The sequence below is a fragment of the Harpegnathos saltator genome, unplaced genomic scaffold (assembly GCF_003227715.2).
Source record: "Harpegnathos saltator strain DR-91 unplaced genomic scaffold, Hsal_v8.6 scaffold485, whole genome shotgun sequence".
In the NCBI taxonomy this organism is placed as follows: Eukaryota; Metazoa; Arthropoda; class Insecta; order Hymenoptera; family Formicidae; genus Harpegnathos; species Harpegnathos saltator.
The window spans coordinates 1,359,207-1,377,506 of NW_020230299.1; the positions used below are offsets into that span (position 1 = coordinate 1,359,207).

At 37.6% G+C, this 18,300-nt stretch overlaps 2 protein-coding genes across 3 annotated transcripts; both read right to left on the reverse strand.

The window, feature by feature from the left end:
- Positions 1-4,277: 4,277 nt before the first annotated feature.
- LOC105189867 (sodium/potassium/calcium exchanger 4) lies at positions 4,278-13,618 on the reverse strand. Its single transcript, XM_011152236.3, has 6 exons — positions 13,289-13,618; positions 11,481-11,944; positions 8,690-8,933; positions 7,908-8,087; positions 7,406-7,711; positions 4,278-7,114 (listed from the first exon to the last, which is right to left on the reverse strand). Exons 1-6 carry the CDS (start codon positions 13,380-13,382, stop codon positions 6,801-6,803), a joined length of 1,602 nt encoding a protein of 533 aa, XP_011150538.1. The 5' UTR covers positions 13,383-13,618; the 3' UTR covers positions 4,278-6,800.
- Positions 13,619-14,628: 1,010 nt separating this feature from the next.
- PQBP1 (poly-glutamine tract binding protein 1) lies at positions 14,629-18,300 on the reverse strand. Of its 2 annotated transcripts, XM_011152238.3 has the most exons (7): positions 18,267-18,285; positions 18,098-18,195; positions 17,842-17,951; positions 17,516-17,703; positions 17,235-17,415; positions 16,961-17,124; positions 14,629-15,319 (listed from the first exon to the last, which is right to left on the reverse strand). In XM_011152238.3, exons 2-7 carry the CDS (start codon positions 18,165-18,167, stop codon positions 15,127-15,129), a joined length of 906 nt encoding a protein of 301 aa, XP_011150540.1. In that variant the 5' UTR covers positions 18,168-18,195; positions 18,267-18,285; the 3' UTR covers positions 14,629-15,126. The 2 variants fall into 2 exon arrangements, with proteins under 2 accessions (XP_011150540.1, XP_011150541.1); XM_011152239.3 differs by having other exon boundaries at positions 17,516-17,691; positions 18,098-18,300.

Consider the following 18,300-nt stretch of genomic DNA (forward strand, 5'->3'; position numbering starts at 1 on the left):
ATCCTAGGCTAAAGAAGAAGAAAAGGGATGAAAGATGGAAAGTCACCATCGCGCCTTTTCACTTACGTACTAAAGCGCCGCTTTACCGATCATTCGAAACATTGCTCAAGTACGGTAGCCCGCGAGAGGATCTCTCGCGCATGTAAAGATGGCGGACTCACATGTATATGATATGTACAATGAATATTTTGAAGAAAGAAATGATAGCGCACTTTTTTCTTGGCTACATAGTTTACAGGCAACTTTTCTTTCTGGTTAGTGTTAAGGACGGAGCTGAGTGAGATCTATGCGTCAAGAGTAGCGTGTAAGAAAAAATGTGCAGTCTCGTGGGCACCGAGAAGCGCCATTTGCCACAACTATATTCTATCCTCGATATTTTTGCCGGACGTGCGCGTTGCTTTACACATGACATCCTGTGCGTAACTTTACAGGTTACGCTCGTTTTTACGTGCGTGCGGAGATCTCCGTCGTGCTATCTCTCTCTTTCTCTCTCTCTCTCTCTCTCTCTCTCTCTCTCTCTCCCCCCTCTCTTTCCCTCTCTTTTCTCTCTCTCTCTCTATCTCTCTGTATAAATATCATCGCATTCTCCAGTCTCGATCAAGCCGATTATCGAAGATAAACGCGAGTTTCTCGGAAATACGCGACGCCGCGTGACTCAGAAACGAAAAAAAAGAAAACAGTGGATAATGGAAGCTGCCAGAACGCTTTTATCGCGCATACGGTTTTCTTCGAGACAGATCTCGACGTGTCCGTCGAAATGATATATAAATATACATATACGTATACATATATACATATACATATAGGTACAGCGATGTAGGTCCACTGTAAATATTTGGGAGTGATATAGGAGAGTCAGTCGCTACGCGTATAAAACCAATAATCGCGCACAGTAAATGAAAATAAAATGGCGCGAACGTAGAATTCGCGCGGCATTAATGCTTACGAATCGACACACATAGCGATCTCCGGGAGTACGTCGAGCGATAATCACCAATGCGGGTTCCACATCACCCATTGTTTTTTACATTTTCGAGTATTTACGCGAGTTGCAATAAGTAAGTCGCTAAGTACGGTGACGAACATAGGAATTGCTCTTGTTGTCGACGACCGCGTCGTCCGTTGCCTACAATCGATCGAGTCGTCGCTGGTGAGTTTTATTAGAAGTAAACGAGAATTAAGGCATCGGTACTTGAAGCGTGTCTATGTGTGTGTAAGCGCCTGCCTGAAATTCAGCTCGTGTGTGTAGCCTCACAGTGGAGGGGAAGATAAATTCAGAAGAGACCGACGTAAAATTGCGCGGGCATTGATCCAAATCTCGATCCCTCGATGGTCTTTTGATCGTGAGTACAGATTCAACGTGTCGTTAATTTGTCAATTGTAAGATCGGCATCGCGCTCGCTATACGACATGATCGGAGAACAATCTCACGTCTAAAGTTTAAAGTCGAACTCGACAACACGTTCCCGCAGTTTCTGTACGTTATTATTCTTCACACGTTACGCTCGTTTGCGTGTACTTCAACCGTGGCACATCTGTGCCACAATGGGATACCGAATCCAGATAGGACACGGGTTACGAACCCATCGAACCCATTGAAATTAAGACGATCCTGCCAAGACCGATTTCGATTATTCGCTCTCCGAGATGGACTTTAAATCCGCTCTACTTCCCATCATTTCGCTTCTGTTTAGCTAGAACGAATGGTTCCTGTTTAATCAGCTCAGTCTACTTTCGATTGTTCTTCAGAGTGTGTTATGCATTTTATACTCACAAAAACACAAACGTCAGCAGTTCATCATCATCTTGTTGAACGACATAAGAGAGATGAAAGCACATTTTGACGAGTAACAAAAGCGACGTTACCTCTTCGGGGCACGTTGACGTTTATTTTTAACCTTTTGTGATGTAATTGATTTAGGAAAAGAAACGTCCAAAGGAAAAACGTACGCAACATGTCACCGCGGCCTATCGCCCACCCTCCACCGCCTACTTACTTATTTACTTACTTGCTCACTTACTTGCTTACTTGCTTACTTACTTGCTTACTTGCTTACTTGCTTACTTACTTACTTACTTACTTACTTACTTACTTACTTGCTTACTTATCGCCTGTTTACTCTCGTAAATACATAGATTTCGCTGACCGCGCCGCATAGGCAAGTCTATCATATCTTTAATGTGATAGGAAGGAAGTACGGCAACGTAATGGCGCCATAGAAAAGCAATATCCGAGTCCCGACGAGAATAAAAGAAAAACGAAAAAAATATTTCCGACGCGCAGAGTCCTTCTAATTGTACCGAGTAAAACTAATACGAAGTCGTCATGATATTCTATTGCCCGGTCGTTTCCGCGTTTTAAGAGCACGAGCCAATCGATTCGTATGCAGACGATGGGGATGGACAAGCATCTATCCGCCGAATACAAAAGCGTCCTCGACGCTGAGGAGCGATATCCCGATGGTCATTGGGAATATTCGTACACGGTCACTGGCGACATCCTGAATGACTAAGGGGACCAATGTTGCGATGGACATCTCATTATCATCGCTGTGGCATATCCTCAATGACCATGTGGATGACCATTGTCGCGGCGATTATATATCGTTATACTTGCGATTTAGCATACTTGCGACCACAAGGTGATCTCTCTTGTTCGATCTCTTTCTCTCTGCAAGAGTATCGGAACGAGCGAAACGAAAAAGTTGACGCGCGCATAACGGTTACCGCAAAGCGTAACGCGCGTATGTAAAAGGAAAACGGAGAAAACACAAGCGCGTAACGTAACACGTATAAAACGAATATTTCACAACGTAACTGAACCTTTACGCGACGAACTCTCTCATGAATATCTAGGAAAAAATGAAAAAAAGAAAAAAAAACGAGAGTAAACTGGTTCGCGCGCGGAATCCCCCGTAAACCGATCGCTTCGTGCTCGCAAAACGCGGGAGGAATCGACATCAGATGAGAAATGTCATGCCGTCCGCTTGTAAATATATATAAAAGTGGCCGGTCGAAGCCGATTTATACTAATAGTACATTAAGAGTTTTGGGATGGGCAATCTTTATACGATATATCGGGATCTATGTTTCGTTTGCTGTGTTTTTGAGAAGCGGCATGCCTCTCCCCTCCGAAACTATGTACTTTGCCACAAAAGAGTCACGCGTTTCTTTAAATAGTACTATATACGCGGATTAAATTATATAAGTAAATATATACATACATATGTATGTGTGCGTGTGTGTGTGTGTGTGTGTGTGTGCGCGCGCGCGCGTGTAAGTGTATATATAAATGTGTGTATGTGTATGTATGTGTATATATATATAAAATACGCTTTTCTCGACGAATGCGATCGAACATTATACGAAGGAAAGCGCGGGTGATCAGTAGGTCGCGATTGGTTCGCCCATCCCAACAATAGACACTTCAAGAACATTTTTGCGTCTTCACAATTTACGGCATTATAACATCTCTCTCTCTAGTGTATAAATTATATAATAATTTTTATAATAAAATCTATAAATTCGCACCTGGAGTATTAGTTCTTTCAACAGAAAGATTAATCCTGAAACCGAAAGACAGAGGGATACTTCGTCAAGGATACAAAGTTCTTAGTTTATTATAGTTGTTATAGTCATTACGGTTCTTCGATTTGTAAGCATAAATTTTTTGTACAGAATCAGATATCATAACGTGCAAGACGGAGTATACAACAATATACAACAAGAATGTTCTTTTTTTCTAAAATAATAAATAGTCTTTAATGGAAATTCCACATTTATTCTACAGTACAAAAGCGTACTCGATTGGCACTCGCGTATTTGTCTATATGTACAGGGTGTCCCATTTTTAAAAAACGCACCTTGATAATTTTTCAACAAAGGATTTTCAGCAAAAATGTTTCGGACAAAAGTTGTAGGAAAACTCGAAACTATTTTGCAATATTTAACTTACGATATCTCGCCAACTATTGTCGGAAGAAAAAATGCTATTAGACTTTTCTACTTTACTTAGTCTCAAGAATATATTGTTACAATAGCACCCTGACTTTGGCTAATTTGATGATTTTGAAATTTCCAAAAGTCAATAAATTAACAAAAGTTAGGGAACTATTGTAACAATATGTTCTTGAGACCAAATAGAGTAAAAAAGTCTAGTACTATTTTTTCTTCCGACAAATAGTTAGCGAGATATCGTAAGTTAAATATTGAAAAAGTCATCAAGTTTCCCTGAAATATCTCAAAACATATTAGGTAAATAAAAAAATGTTTCAGACGAAAAGTTGTTCAAATTAATTGGTAGAAAAAGATGATATAATAAAAAATAGCAGTTTCCGTTTAAAAAAATTAAGTTGACCTTGACCTGATCTTAAAAATTGACTTCAAGGTCGCCGGTCGATGGCCCCCAGTGATTCTTATAACTTCTGTCCGAAACATTTTTGCTGAAAATGCTTCGTTAAAGAATTATCGAGGTGCGTTTTTTAAAATGAAACAATGTATGTACGCGTGTGTGTATACGTGATCGAAAGTTTATGGGATAAAAATATGAACAAGAGAGATGATCAAGACGCTTGTAACAACAGTTTCGTGTCAACTTCGTCACACTCGACGAATTTCTTTTTTGTACATGTTCTCTGTCGTACTGTGTTAGTGTCGACTCGCTCTCCTAATGCCTAATTTATTCACACTTCCCAATAGCTATTTCTCAGACAAAGATCCATCAGATAACTAAAAATTCGTTTTCTTCACTGAGGGCCGATTGTTCCAACTTCTTGATAAGTTAACTGATAGTTAAATCATATGTCTGTCTTTGTGTAAGTAGAAGGAAAAACAAAGACAAACGTATGATTTAACTATTAGTTAACTTACCAAGAAATTGGAACAACCGGTCCTTAAATCTCTGTTTACGTATCCAACAGATAGCTATTTTTCATATTACTAACTTTCGACACAAAATGTACCAGAAATTTATTATAAATTATCATATTCTGCCAGCGATTCCTCTCATATTCCTCTCAACATATTCCTCTCAAGTGAGATTATATTTTGCGAAAATAAATATTTTTGCGCCTATTTTCGGTTAACTATTTTGAAAAGTGTCGAAAAGACAATTATCCGGCTCAATGAAGAAGGAAAAAAGAGGAGCAAATTTTACAAGAACTGAAATTAATTTGTTAATCGACATTATATCAACCCAATAAGGCGCAAGCGGACGTAAACGGACATTTGAGTAACCTGCCTAGCCAAAACTAAATTTTGCCAGGGAAACTTGCTCCCTAGGGGTAAAAATCTCCACTCTTTCGATTCCAGCTCAGATTATTTTTCATCCGTTCTGGAAACCCCCTTAAAAAGAGTATAAAGAAGATAAATTCGGGAAAAAGTATTTTTAAAGTCCGTGGTACTTTAATAAACGAATAAACGACGAGAAAAAAATGTTTCAAAATTAAAAGTACCTTGGTATTCTCTTAGGACACTAGTGGTGTATTCGATAGTATTTTTAAATTCCAATCCCTTGTAAGGGTAGTAGATAGAGGAATGGGATTGAACTGCTCAAATTTCTGAAAATCGAGTTTTGAAGCATCAAAACTTTTTCTTGAGCAGTCCTCACAATGTCTTTCATGTGTTTTATGGTAATTACGATAATTTTTCACGAAAAATGGCACGAAAGAGAAAAAAATATTCCTCAAATTTCCAAAGAAAAATAATGTACGTAAGATACATACTTGACAGGAATATCGGTATCTCACCCTCTCTAACGATATTATTGCAACCTTCTGCAACCCTTGCTGAGGGTTGCATGTGATGAATTATTATTAAACACATGGAAAACATTGGGAGGACTGCTCAAGAAAAAGTTTTGATGTTCCAAAACCCGATTTTCAAAAATCTAAGCAGTTCAATTTCATTCCTCCATCTGCTACCTTTACAAAGGGTTGGAATTTAAAAATACCACCGAATACACACTAGTGTCCTAAGAAAATACTAAGGTAACGTACTTTTAATTTTGAAGCATTTTTTTCTCGTCGTTTATTCATTAATTAAACTGCCACAGACACATTTTCCCAAATTTACCCTCTTTACACTCTTTTTAAGGTTTTAAGGTTTCCGGGGGTTGTGGGTGAAAAATAACGACGGGAATCGAAGGAGTGGAGATTTTTGCCCCTAGGGAGCAAGTTATCCTGGCAAAATTTAGTTTTGGCTAGGCAGGGTGCTCAAATGTCCGTTTATGTCCGCTTGGGCCTTAATGGATTCAAATATACACATATTGTGTCGAAAATAAAAGAACGATGGAACAACAGGGAAAGATAAAAATGAAGCTTGGGGAAAAATTTACGACGAATGTAATGTTGTTTCGGGAAATTCTCCTTGTCTTCTTTTTACAAATTCATCACCATCATCATCATCATCAGATTCACAAATATTAATATCCAAAGAGCAACAAATAAATTATTATGTTTGTATTTTCATAAAAACAACAATTACGTATTCTTGTGATTTTTAGATTATGTCAGGGCACTGAAATCAATATCTGTCAGATATCCGTTACTTCAGGTACCGGATATCTGAGTTTATCTGCCGGATACAAACTTTACTTAAAGATGAAGAAAACCGATTCTGGGAGATATCTCATGGATAAAGTTGTCGACAACTTATCTAGAGGTGAAGAAATTGGGCATAAGTACGCCTGGAAAGCTGTCGAGGGCGATCCCGATTCAATCAGTTGATTCCTTCGCCTCGCGAAAATCAGTTGAAAACAGAAGACAGAAAGCGATGAGACAAGTTGAGTACGCTCGGGAAGATTAGCACATGGGTAAATTTGCGTGGAAGAAGACGTTGAGTTCGACCAATATGGCGAAAACGAGGAATATCGCGTATAATATCAGACAAATCACGCCCACTGTTTTGTTCAGTTGATATCTGCACATTGCGACCACCGTGTAGAAAATAATTACGCATACGATGATGGAGAGCACGCTGTATGACAACGCACCGGAGACGATGTGAACGCTCTTGCCTGTCATGCTGGTCTTGATGAGCCATGGTAAGCCGAGACACATTAGAATGTCAAGCGTGTTCGCGCCTAACGTATTGCTCATACCCATGTTGCCGTTACCTGCGTACAATGTTGAAAACAAAATGAATCCCAAATAGCAACGATTGCGCGCGAAAGGTGTCATATAATTAGGTGTTATATAATTCGAGTTTCTATCGGGATCTGCAAGGTCAGACAAGGTAGATTTTCTGACCTTGCTAACGGGCCAAGGGACCCTTTTTTAAACTTAAATTTCATCGAGATCGATTTTTAATGCGGTATCTGAGAAGAGGACGCATTGTGGTCTCGAGAATCGAGAGATGTTCTCACGGTTACCCACGGTTACGCCCGGCTTTTCACCCGGCTACTCACCTTGCCTAGCGAGTATCACGATCGAGATGAGCTCCGGCATATTGCCGCCGGCGGCCAGAAACGTCAGACCCATTATGGAATCCGAAATTCCCATGGTGTCGCCAAGAACGGTCATCATCCACGACACCAGGTATGAGGTGATCGCAATCCACGTGACACACATGACGAACGTTACCGGGTACCAGTTCTTCCATCGTTTGTACCTGCTGTCCGGTACGGTAACGAATAAGATTAGTCTTAAAGGCCAAATAAACCAGAACCAGATTTTGGCTAGTCTATCGCCGCTCGGCCATATAAAGGGTGTATCTAAAAACGAGAGCGTCCGCAAAAGAATGCAGCAATTTACTATTCTGTTAATATTGGGATTATCTTATCGCAGTAAATAGGTATTCCATTTGTTACGCCAGCAGTTTGCCTTCGCTATATTCGGATTAAGCGCTTGCACTCGTGGCGTTCGCACACAAGGCGTTCGCGCGCGCGCGCGCGCACGGTGTGTACGTACTTGGCTCTATATATTCCTCCGTCATCTTCACGTGATTCTGCGCCTCCACAGCGCAATCAGTCGAGGTCTTATGAACTGCGTTGCTAGTAAGACTTTTCTTTCTATATTCCGCCACGAGCTCGCCATGAAAATACGGCCTGTAGAGACCGTCGGTCATGGGTTCTTCCTTGTTCTCGGGAGCTGTCGAATAACAAAGTGCAAAGTTCATACATAGGACGGGGTCCATGGGTTTCTCTAGATTCTTAGATTCTTAGATGAACGCATACGCGGTTATAGTAAATTGCGCCATTACCTGTCGACGAGTATTACATATCAACGTAAAAAAAAAAAATACTACGGAGATGTGCGAATTTCTGATTAGACCAATTTATACTTGAGCGACTTGCTTGAATTCGAGAGCATCGCGAGAACTTTGATACTCGTTCACTTTATTTAGAGGACATGTCATGAACAATTATTTTACATCACTCTCCTTTTTACTCTACGCATATTTGCATGTTGAATCAATAAATGCATTATTAATTATTATATATACGATATATATGTATGCGTATATGTGTATCATCTTTTGTAGAATTTTGTTGTACAAATTATGATTAATTCTACCATAAAATCACGCTAATGAATATTACCTGCGAATTGTCTGAAACGTTAAGGTTTAAAGTTCAAATAATATTGATATCATTGTTATTCGTATCGTTACTTTGTTTTGCTTGTAACTCATATCGCAGAATAGAGATATTATTTGATAGATATCCCAAGAATTTAATGATAGTACTTACATTCGTCTCCGGAAAAGGCGGTACTGCCGGTTTTGCTAGTGAAGAGACGTGCCAACTTCTTGTACCAACGAATAAAGTATTTGCCGCAAAATAATATTATCAAATAAGCGATCAACAGTGCTATGAGGATGGCTGCTTCGTACAACTCGATCACGCCGTCCCACATTATGACCACCAAAGTTCCAACTGATATCACGTTAAATATACAATCCCGAGTTAATATCCGCCACTCTAATTGTATTACCTGTTGGAGAACATAAAAATGGAAACAGTTTTATTTACTCCGACGGTATTGCGGGTGACGCGAGCTATAAAAAAAAAAAAGAAAAAAAAAACAAATAGTGTTTAGCTCAGAATTGATTATGCAGTCTCTGCAATCTCTAAGAAAGCAGTTTCCTTCATTTCGAACGTCCTTCTCTTATATGGAGCTCTTACGAGACACCAATAAAAAACGGAATTAAGCCTTAAACACGTAATCTTTATGGAACAATAAACTGTCGACGCGAAATGGAACGATATACTATCGTTGCACATCCATATAGAAAAGAATGGTCAAGAAAAGAATACGGACAATGACTGTTATTGTTGTTGTAGCATTATCATTTGCAAGAATTGTACGGCGCAATCAGCGAAAGTTCGTTATCTTGGACGACGTGTATCAATGGACGAATGAGAAATCGATCGGAGGAACCCGTTCAACCCGTTGCGTTTCTTTCAACGCCACCGTACGACACGCAAGCCGCAACAATCGCATTATTATTAGAGTTATTACGATTTCTATCCGTTTCCATAATTTTGCAGACGAATGCGGCATTTTTGCATATTTTTGCAATGCATGTGTTTGAATATCGCAGCCATTAAATGTTGAAATTCATGCGACCGTTCTGTATACCAAAATATCGTGCTAGATAGTACGTAGTAGAGAACGTCGATAGCAAACGCGCAGGCTGTCCGCAAAACTGAGCTGTTAGCTGATAATATGGGAATGTGATGTCGGATAATGTTAGAAAAGATTTTCTCGGGTTATTTGTCCCGCGATACAGATGGTAATTTGTATACAAGTAGCGCAAAATTATATCGATTTAAGTACTGATCAAACTTATCGTACCAGAACGGACCCGGACCAGTATATCTTATCAGATTTTAATTAACGTTAGGTGAGTATATAATATACATGAGTGCGAGACTACGTTGGAGTGTAAAAATGGATTTTAATTCTGTGAAATTGACAGGTGGATTCTGACAGTCCGGATCTCAAGCTTTCGTATCGCGATAAAATCCGTCAATCTAGACGTGTTTGTTCTGACAAATCGAGCCAAGTACGATAAAGGAAACACATCATCGTCGTATCAGCGTACGACATTGTTCGTAACATCGGGGATTCTTGTGACAATTTTTTGACTCTTCGCATCCGAGATTCTCAAACAATAACGCGAGCGGTCGGTGTCCTCGTTACGTAATGAGCACGATTAAATAAGAGTAACGAATAAAATTAGATAAATACGAAAAACAATGTACACTACTACGCAGAAATCTTCAAGCTGCAGTATTCATATATAATCTTCTAGCATTGCAGTTTCTTTTTTATTTTAACTCTTGCCGTATCTTACAACTGAGTGTATTACATAATAAGATTTCCTGCCGCGTTTGCCGCATACAAAATTGCAATTGTTGAAAAACGGCGAATGTCGTTCTTACAAATGCGGGGACGATATTGAGACTTCTCACGCTCCGAAATGATCAAAAATCGTCTCAGATATATCCAGATAATCGTGATTAAATAATCAGATGAGATAATTGCATGATTCAAAAGTCAATGAATAATTCAACTGTCAACCGTTGAACATGAGACGCACGAGAGATAAGGGAAAATAATTTTATGTGCTGTGAAGTATTTCAGTTAAAAAAAAAATGTTTCTTACGGACGCTGTTAATCTAAATGTTACGAAATCTCTGTTATTTCTCCCTTTGATGTCAAATACCGATAAAACTCGAAATGACAATCAAAAATCTAAATATAAGTACTGAATGATGAAGATAACGGGAGATATTCGCGAGAGAAAGTAAAAATCGAGATTTTATACGAGAAAAAACGCAGCAGCTCTAATAAAAGTATACATCGCCGAAACTATTACATATGTAAACGCAGAAAAAAAGCCCTTAATTAAAAAGTTCGATTTTCATGTCTGTGACCTACAAAATGTTTTGGTCGAGAAATTGATAGACCGCGTGTTGTCTCGATAAGATGGCTTATCGACGATATTCCGAATGAAATTGGCACGACATCTTGTTGTCGCACAGGCACGCAAACACAGGAAAGACAGATATGCATCGTATCACAGATACCACATTATTTGAGGGGAATAATCGGAACCGGGATCAGGATGTTGAGGTGATTAGCGTGTATAGATCGCTGTACGCAGGGACGTACGCGCACGCATGGTTGTGTCATGTTCATGACGTGAGTTATCATATAAACCAAACACTGGAGATTCCACCGATCGTTTACACAAGGAAATATTGATACGCCGAATTCTTCATGCAATCGTCTCTTGTTTTCCTTCTCCTCGTCTAGTCCCAAACTCCCGGACGTACACGTACGTATGAATATGCGTAAAGTAGCGCAAGTCGAGGAAAGAACGCGTGGCTGGCTGGCTTACATAAGAACCATTCAACAGAGGTGGAAATAAATGAGCGAAGATTTTCAAATCGAAATATCATCAAATCGATATTCGATATCCTCTCGGGCATGATTTTATGCGCGATTTCGACATTTTCGAGAGGTACTTACGTGAAACGCCGATAACGCACCGCACGCCGGGGTGGCGAAGGTATCGAAGACCGCGCTGCCCATGACAGTGCCGACCCCGAGATCGGACTCGGTCAGGAAGGTGCCGATTATGTTGACGAAGAGCTCGGGGAAGCTGCTCGCAGCGGCGAGGAAGGTCGCGCCGGCCACGTCGCTGCTGATCTTCATACGCGTGCAGATGCAGTCCAGCGACGGCAGCAGGTAATCATTGCAGACCAACGCGGTCATTAAGAAGCAGTACAGGCCGAAGAAGGTGTGCAACGCCACTGCGCCCTGGCGTCGTTGCTCCGCTGTGAACAGATCTTCCGGGAACTCCTCGAGCGAGTGCGGCGTGCAGTTTTCCTTCGGCTTGTCTTTGTCGTCCAACTCTGAGATCTTCGTGATCTTCGTGAACTCTTTGGCACAACACGAGTCCTTCTCCGTCGGGATCTCATGCTGATTCCTGTCTAAGCGAACAAGGTGTTTCTATGTTAGAAGGTGAGTAGGTCCGGATTAGGTCGGAGTAGGTCGAGCAAAGGATAGAACAGATGTCGAAGGATTCGTCGAAATCTTGTAACAAATCTTGAGAAAACCCTGAATGTTCCGGGTGTGAATTCCGTCTGACGTTCCTCACGACTACATTCCGCGGATGAAACACGTGCGCGTTAGAGTATATTTCCGCGGAGCAATTACCTGAGTAGAATATGAAATTACGATGATCTCGTCAAAGTGACGAGAAAATACCGAATCGTGATGAAAGAATAAGTTTTCCTCATCACTTTGACGTCACTTTGACGTCATCAGGATTTTCTGCTCAGCCTGGGTATTGTCCACGAAATTGTCCGTGTAAATTTAACAATAATACCGCGATAATGTAGTTCGAATAACATTTGCAATAACATTAATGATTAATAATTATAGTTCCGATAAAACCGATGGCTAAATAATTCTTGTTAGCATACATGTAAGCTCTTTGCGGAAAACTTTATCTGTTTCCCATTTGTGATGTCATTTTATTCGGAAACACACTTTTGTTCAGGAATAATATACCAAGTGTTAAAAACTTTTATTTAACTTTTAATAAACTTTATTATTGACGGTGTACGATGCGCAACGCGTTCTGAAATTACGACAAAGCGACAGAATGCACTCATAGAAATTATTCTAAAATGCGACATGATTTACGAATTACGGAAATTGCATGACTGAAATTTGTTGAGTGTCTTCAATACTTTGATTCTCGCATAATAATTTTCTCATTGTTATGCACGACGAAACTATAAAAATCCATTTCTATATTTTACTCTTTTCTTTTCCTTTATCGTTGTTAAGATTTATGTAAAATCACACTTTGATTTAACTTGAAAATTATCACACATTATTATAATTTCTCATTCAACGGTATAAATGCAATATATAATATTATTATATATAATAATATATAATATTACTGTACACGTCAATTACGTTATCGAGAGAGAAATAATAATATTGATTTTGATGCAATTAATACATTGATGATGATTGATACCGATGCGATGTTACTGTTACTTGCCGTTTATTGAATGTGCTTTTTTTTACACATACACATTCTCTCTCTCTCTCTCTCTCTCTCTCTCTTTCTTTTATTTTTATATTTTATATTGTGTAAAATATCTATAGAAATTATGTCAGATTCACAGAGATGATACACGTGTCTGAGAGATATCCTTTAGAAGAGTAACAAATGATTTTCCAAATTTTACGAAATTAATGCATAATAAATATTTTACGGTTATTGCGGTAAATTGGGTCGGTAACCTCTAACTCACCAATGAGGAATTCTGTAGATCCTAGATTCGCGTTATCATAGGCAGGTACAAGCGAAATAAAAATGATGAGTATTGTCGGAATATTGATAATCATTTTCGTAAAGCTGGCGCGAAATCGTAAAAATATTACCACTGCCGCCGCGCGATTTGTCAGATATTAGCGACGCAACCACTCTGACGAAATACGGTAAACTGCTGCTTGAGTCGCGGTAACGGCATTTATGATAAATTCCTTCGATTAGGCCTCACTCCTTCCTACCGACCTGTCGCAGAGTTTTATCTTCTTCGACAGTTAAGTGGTACAAAACTAGATAAAGACCGTATTCCGATATTCACTGCCAGTACTGAAAATACATAGTTTATATTACATAAACTATAGATTTTTAGTGCTTTTTAGTGCAATAAATATCGGGACATAGCCAAAACATGTGTGAAAGTTCACGCATTGATGTACCGATTATCGGTCGCCGTACGCACCTATCAATACGTATTTCAATATTGATAATATAATATTTATATATAATATATTATATATATATATATTACATTATTATTTATATATAATATTTTATATATAATATAATATTTTAAGAAACTGCACCAAAAAAGCCATTTATCTATTCAAAACAATATTATATTATACCTTAAACATTTTAAGTAAGATATTTTTAACATATGCATTGTTTGGAAATCAATTTATTTTGAGATTTACTAAGATCACTCAATATCATTACATTTTGTGATATCTATAGATCAATCCATAACGCACATACTTAATGATAAACTTCAACCATTTTCGTATTAATTAAGTCTGTGTCCACAAATGTGTTAATTCATAACAAATACATTGTTCAAAAGAATTATGGCATAGATAATTTATTGCCGAAAATTGACTAACTTTGACTGGCGATTACTTCGCAAAAAATTATTGTAGACTAATGATTTTTTTTTCAAAATGAAGCTTGAAGTCTTTATTTTAAGAATGTATCTCCATTTTTTGCATGCGATGCACCCCTACTCCTGTAACTCCTGACATCTGAGGGCATGTTTGGTATACTGAAAATTGCAAAGTTTGACGGAATGCACGGACGTGGACAATTTTTTTCGAGACGCCGTTTGCGTCGTCATAAAGTTCAAATCTTCTCCTTCAATTTGAAAAAAAATGGAGTCGCTACAATTTTTTGTCGCAAAGTCACAGCCCTTAAAAAATATCATTGTTTTTGGCCTTCGGACCAAGTACTGGCCGGTGAATTAAATGACTGGAAATCATAGTGGAGCAACGGCAAAAATGTTTGTTGACATACGCACGCAAGTTTTTCAGCTCCTGGCTCGTGTTTTGACCACAGCCAACATTCCTAGCATCGGCAAACAAACTCTCTTCGTTTTCTCCACGGTTCCGTACGATATTTTTGAAGGGCTGTAATTTTGCGACAAAAAATTGTAGCGCTCCATTTTTTTTCAAATTGAAGGGGAAGATTTGAACTTTATGACGATGCAAATGGCATCCCCGAAAAAAAATTGTCCACGTCCGTGCATTCCGTCAAACTTTGCAATTTTCAGTATACCAAACATGCCCTCAGATGTCAGGGATTATAGGAGTAGGAGTGCATCGCATGCAAAAAATAGAGATACATTCTTAAAGTAGAGACTTCAAGCTTCATTTTGAAAAAAAATCATTAGTCTACAATAATATTTCGCGAAGTATTCGCCAGTCAAAGTTAGCCAATTTTCGGCAATAAATTATCTACGCCATAATTCTTTTGAGCAATGTAATTCCAATGTGGAAAAAATACACAGGAATTTAATTTTAATAATAATAATAATTATTATTAACATATTTATTCTGGTTTCTCTGGAAATGCAACTTTTGGTTTACTTGATGATTCTGATTCCGTTTTATTAGCTCTGTTTGAGCGAAGTACTGCGCCCGGACTAGGATATGGTCTCATTTGATAAAGAGGTCCTGAAGCAGTTGTATCTGCACCAGTCTTTGCTTCATTATGTCTAGCCAATCCATCTGACCATTTTCCTCTACAATATTATAATTATACATTATTATACATTATATATATATATATACAGAGTGGACCATTTTAATTTATCTACACTGATAACTTCGAAGATTATGGAAATATCGAGAAATGTCCAAAAGAAAAGTTATAAGGTTCGTAGGGGATCAACTAATAGTGACCTTGACTTTGACCTTGAAGGGAATTTTCAAGGTCATTTGAAGGTCAACTTTGTTTTTCTTAATAGAAACCCTTATTTTTGACCACGGATTTGGAAAGAGCGGGAAATTTTACGTTCAAATATGTTATCATATTAAGGGTCAATGTAACTCCTAGGGGTCATCTTATAGGTTTTTAGGATTGTTAAGCACAAATCAAAAGTTAGAATAAAAAAAAATAACAAATTACGTCTGTGATTAGCCTACAAAATTGTAGTTACCAGAGTTTACCACGTGGAGGTAACAATGCGACTTAAAACTCTTTTGGGGTGCTGGATTAACGTGAGTCTCCTTACCTCACAAAGAATTAAAGCAATTGCTCGAAAACATCTACAGTTTGCTAGATATACAAACAAATTCTTCGTTGAAAATACCGAACTGTTCTTAATAATACTGCCCTTCGAATATTTTGGCGGGCGGTACGGATTATATCAATCACATCTTCTCTATTGGTTGGTGCCCGTTCGTACACATTTTTCAGATAACCCCATAAACAGAAATCGGACGAAGTCAAATCTGGAGATCTTGCTGGCCATGCAACAGTTCCGCCACGGAACCTTTCCGCTGACGGATAACCAGCCATATTTGATATGGAATTTGAGGAAGATACTTCTTCAAGAATAAGAATTTGTAAAAAATAAATTTTCTTTTCGGAAAAAAAATAACTGCTTGAGTACTCTCTCGTAAGTAAAAATGAATAATTTCGAATAATTTTGCAACCATCTAACACCACATATCAGGAAATTAGCAACAAAATGATACAAGTTCGTATCTGGTGAAACTGAATAAATTCCAATATAGGAACAAAATCAAAGCAAAAAAGATGAATTTCTCTAAACAATAATTTATCACTGTTATTCCAGCTCAGAGCACACGTAAAGATTCATCGAATAATAAAGGCTAAGACTTGATAGTAACTATTATTCTCAGGTTCGATTAGGTCAAAAACTTGAATAAAATATGAAACTAGTCTCATGATCGATCATGAGCTATTTGACCTTCAAATAATCTCTGGAGATCAACCTAACCCAATCTGAATACGAAATTACTTGCTCTTTCTGAGCTCGGTCAAGTTCTATGAACCTTAAAACTCCTATTTGGGTCATTTTTTGACCTTCAGATAACCCCTAAGGGTTACATTGACCCTTAACATGATAACATATTTGAATGTAAAATTTCCCGCTCTTTTCAAATCCACGGTCAAAAATAGGGGTTTCTATTAAGAAAAACAAAGTAGACCTTCAAATGACTGAAAATGTCCTTCAAGGTCAAAGTCAAGGTCACTATCAATTGACCCCCTACGAACCCTATAACTTTTCTTTTCGACATTTTTCGGTATTTCCATAATTTTCAAAGTTATCAGTGTGGATAAATTAAAATGGCCCACCCTGTATAGACTTATGGATTACGCAACTTTTTAATGGTTTTGTAATAAAATTACATACCTTGGGATATCACTGTATGATGCTGGATCCATAGGATCTAATGTTCGATCTTTTTTGTCTTTACTATCTGTTCTATCAGACCTCTGAGATCTTTTATTATCTGGTCCTTTGTACCTTGTACGATTTTCAACTTTTCTATCTTTCTTAATATCAATTTCATCTACCTGAAGAATCATAATGAATTTGTGAATGTTGAATCTGTTTAGTTTCATTTATAATGCTTATATAACATATAAAAACTGTAAGTCTACAATATTATATAAGAATTACTAACTTCCATTGCTTCTTGATCACTGCCACTATCATCACTTGACATGTTGTCATCTTGATCTCCTGCTTTCAAATGCAGTTCTTCTCGTAATTGAGATGCAGGTTGTGATATTTGGCACTTAGGATGACCTGGTGGTAACCAAGATACTAAGTCAGATGACCAATCCCAATAATAATGTTGTCCTCTATAAACAGATCATATATTAATTTTTCTGTTATTATAACCCTAGAAATTGTCACAAAGTAGATATGTTGATAATAACAAATTTCTGATTAAATACTTACGATCCAGGATCATAAACAGCTTTCCATGTTTCTGGTAAAGGATGTTTCTGGATTAACTTCATTTGTCGTTTTAAATATTTGTCTGAAGGTTGTACATGTCCTAGTCCCCATAATTCCTTACATTTCTTTGTACACTCGTGATAAATATTATATTTATTGGGACATCCACTATAACCCTGAATAAAACACTACATATATTATAACATACACATGAGAATATAAATATAAAATATTTTCTATATATCCAATTATCTAAAGTATTCTTACTTTTCTATACATCCTATTATCTAAAGTATTCTTACTTGAGCTTTAATAATTATGCTTACCATGAATTTTTGAGATAAATCAATTTGATTAATTTCTTCCTTAGTATTATCATAATCCTCAGCTATTACTTCTTCATGTACTTTTTTCTTTGCCTCCTTCTTTCCAGATTCTATAAAATTGATGGTTTAATATAAAAATATATACAATAATGTTGTAATATATTCTTTTTTTAGAAATGGTTGTAAATTGTCTCAAAATGTAATAAATTCTTCAAAAGTAATAATTGTTTAAATATATTTTTAGGGTTAAATATACCATGTTTCTCAGAGCCAGATATTAATCCTCTTTTTGCAAGACGAGCAGCTAACGCAGCTGGCAAAGGCATTTTGTCTTTTATCAATACCGTCTAAATTCTTTAAAATACACAAATGAAATATATAAAATCAGATTTTTATATATGTTATATGTGATAGTAGATGTTTACGTTCATGTTTTAAGGGCTCCACACATAGAATGAC

Coding starts and splice junctions, on each gene's coding strand:
- PQBP1 (XM_011152238.3), bottom strand. CDS start 18,167: ATGCCTTTGCCAGCTGCGTTAGCTGCTCGTCTTGCAAAAAGAGGATTA. Junction 17,952..18,097: donor ATCTGGCTCTGAGAAACATG/GTATATTTAACC, acceptor TCAATTTTATAG/AATCTGGAAAGAAGGAGGCA. Junction 17,125..17,234: donor GTGATCAAGAAGCAATGGAA/GTTAGTAATTCT, acceptor ATGATTCTTCAG/GTAGATGAAATTGATATTAA.
- LOC105189867 (XM_011152236.3), bottom strand. CDS start 13,382: ATGATTATCAATATTCCGACAATACTCATCATTTTTATTTCGCTTGTA. Junction 11,945..13,288: donor ATCTACAGAATTCCTCATTG/GTGAGTTAGAGG, acceptor TTGTTCGCTTAG/ACAGGAATCAGCATGAGATC. Junction 7,712..7,907: donor GGAGGAATATATAGAGCCAA/GTACGTACACAC, acceptor TCTCGTTTTTAG/ATACACCCTTTATATGGCCG.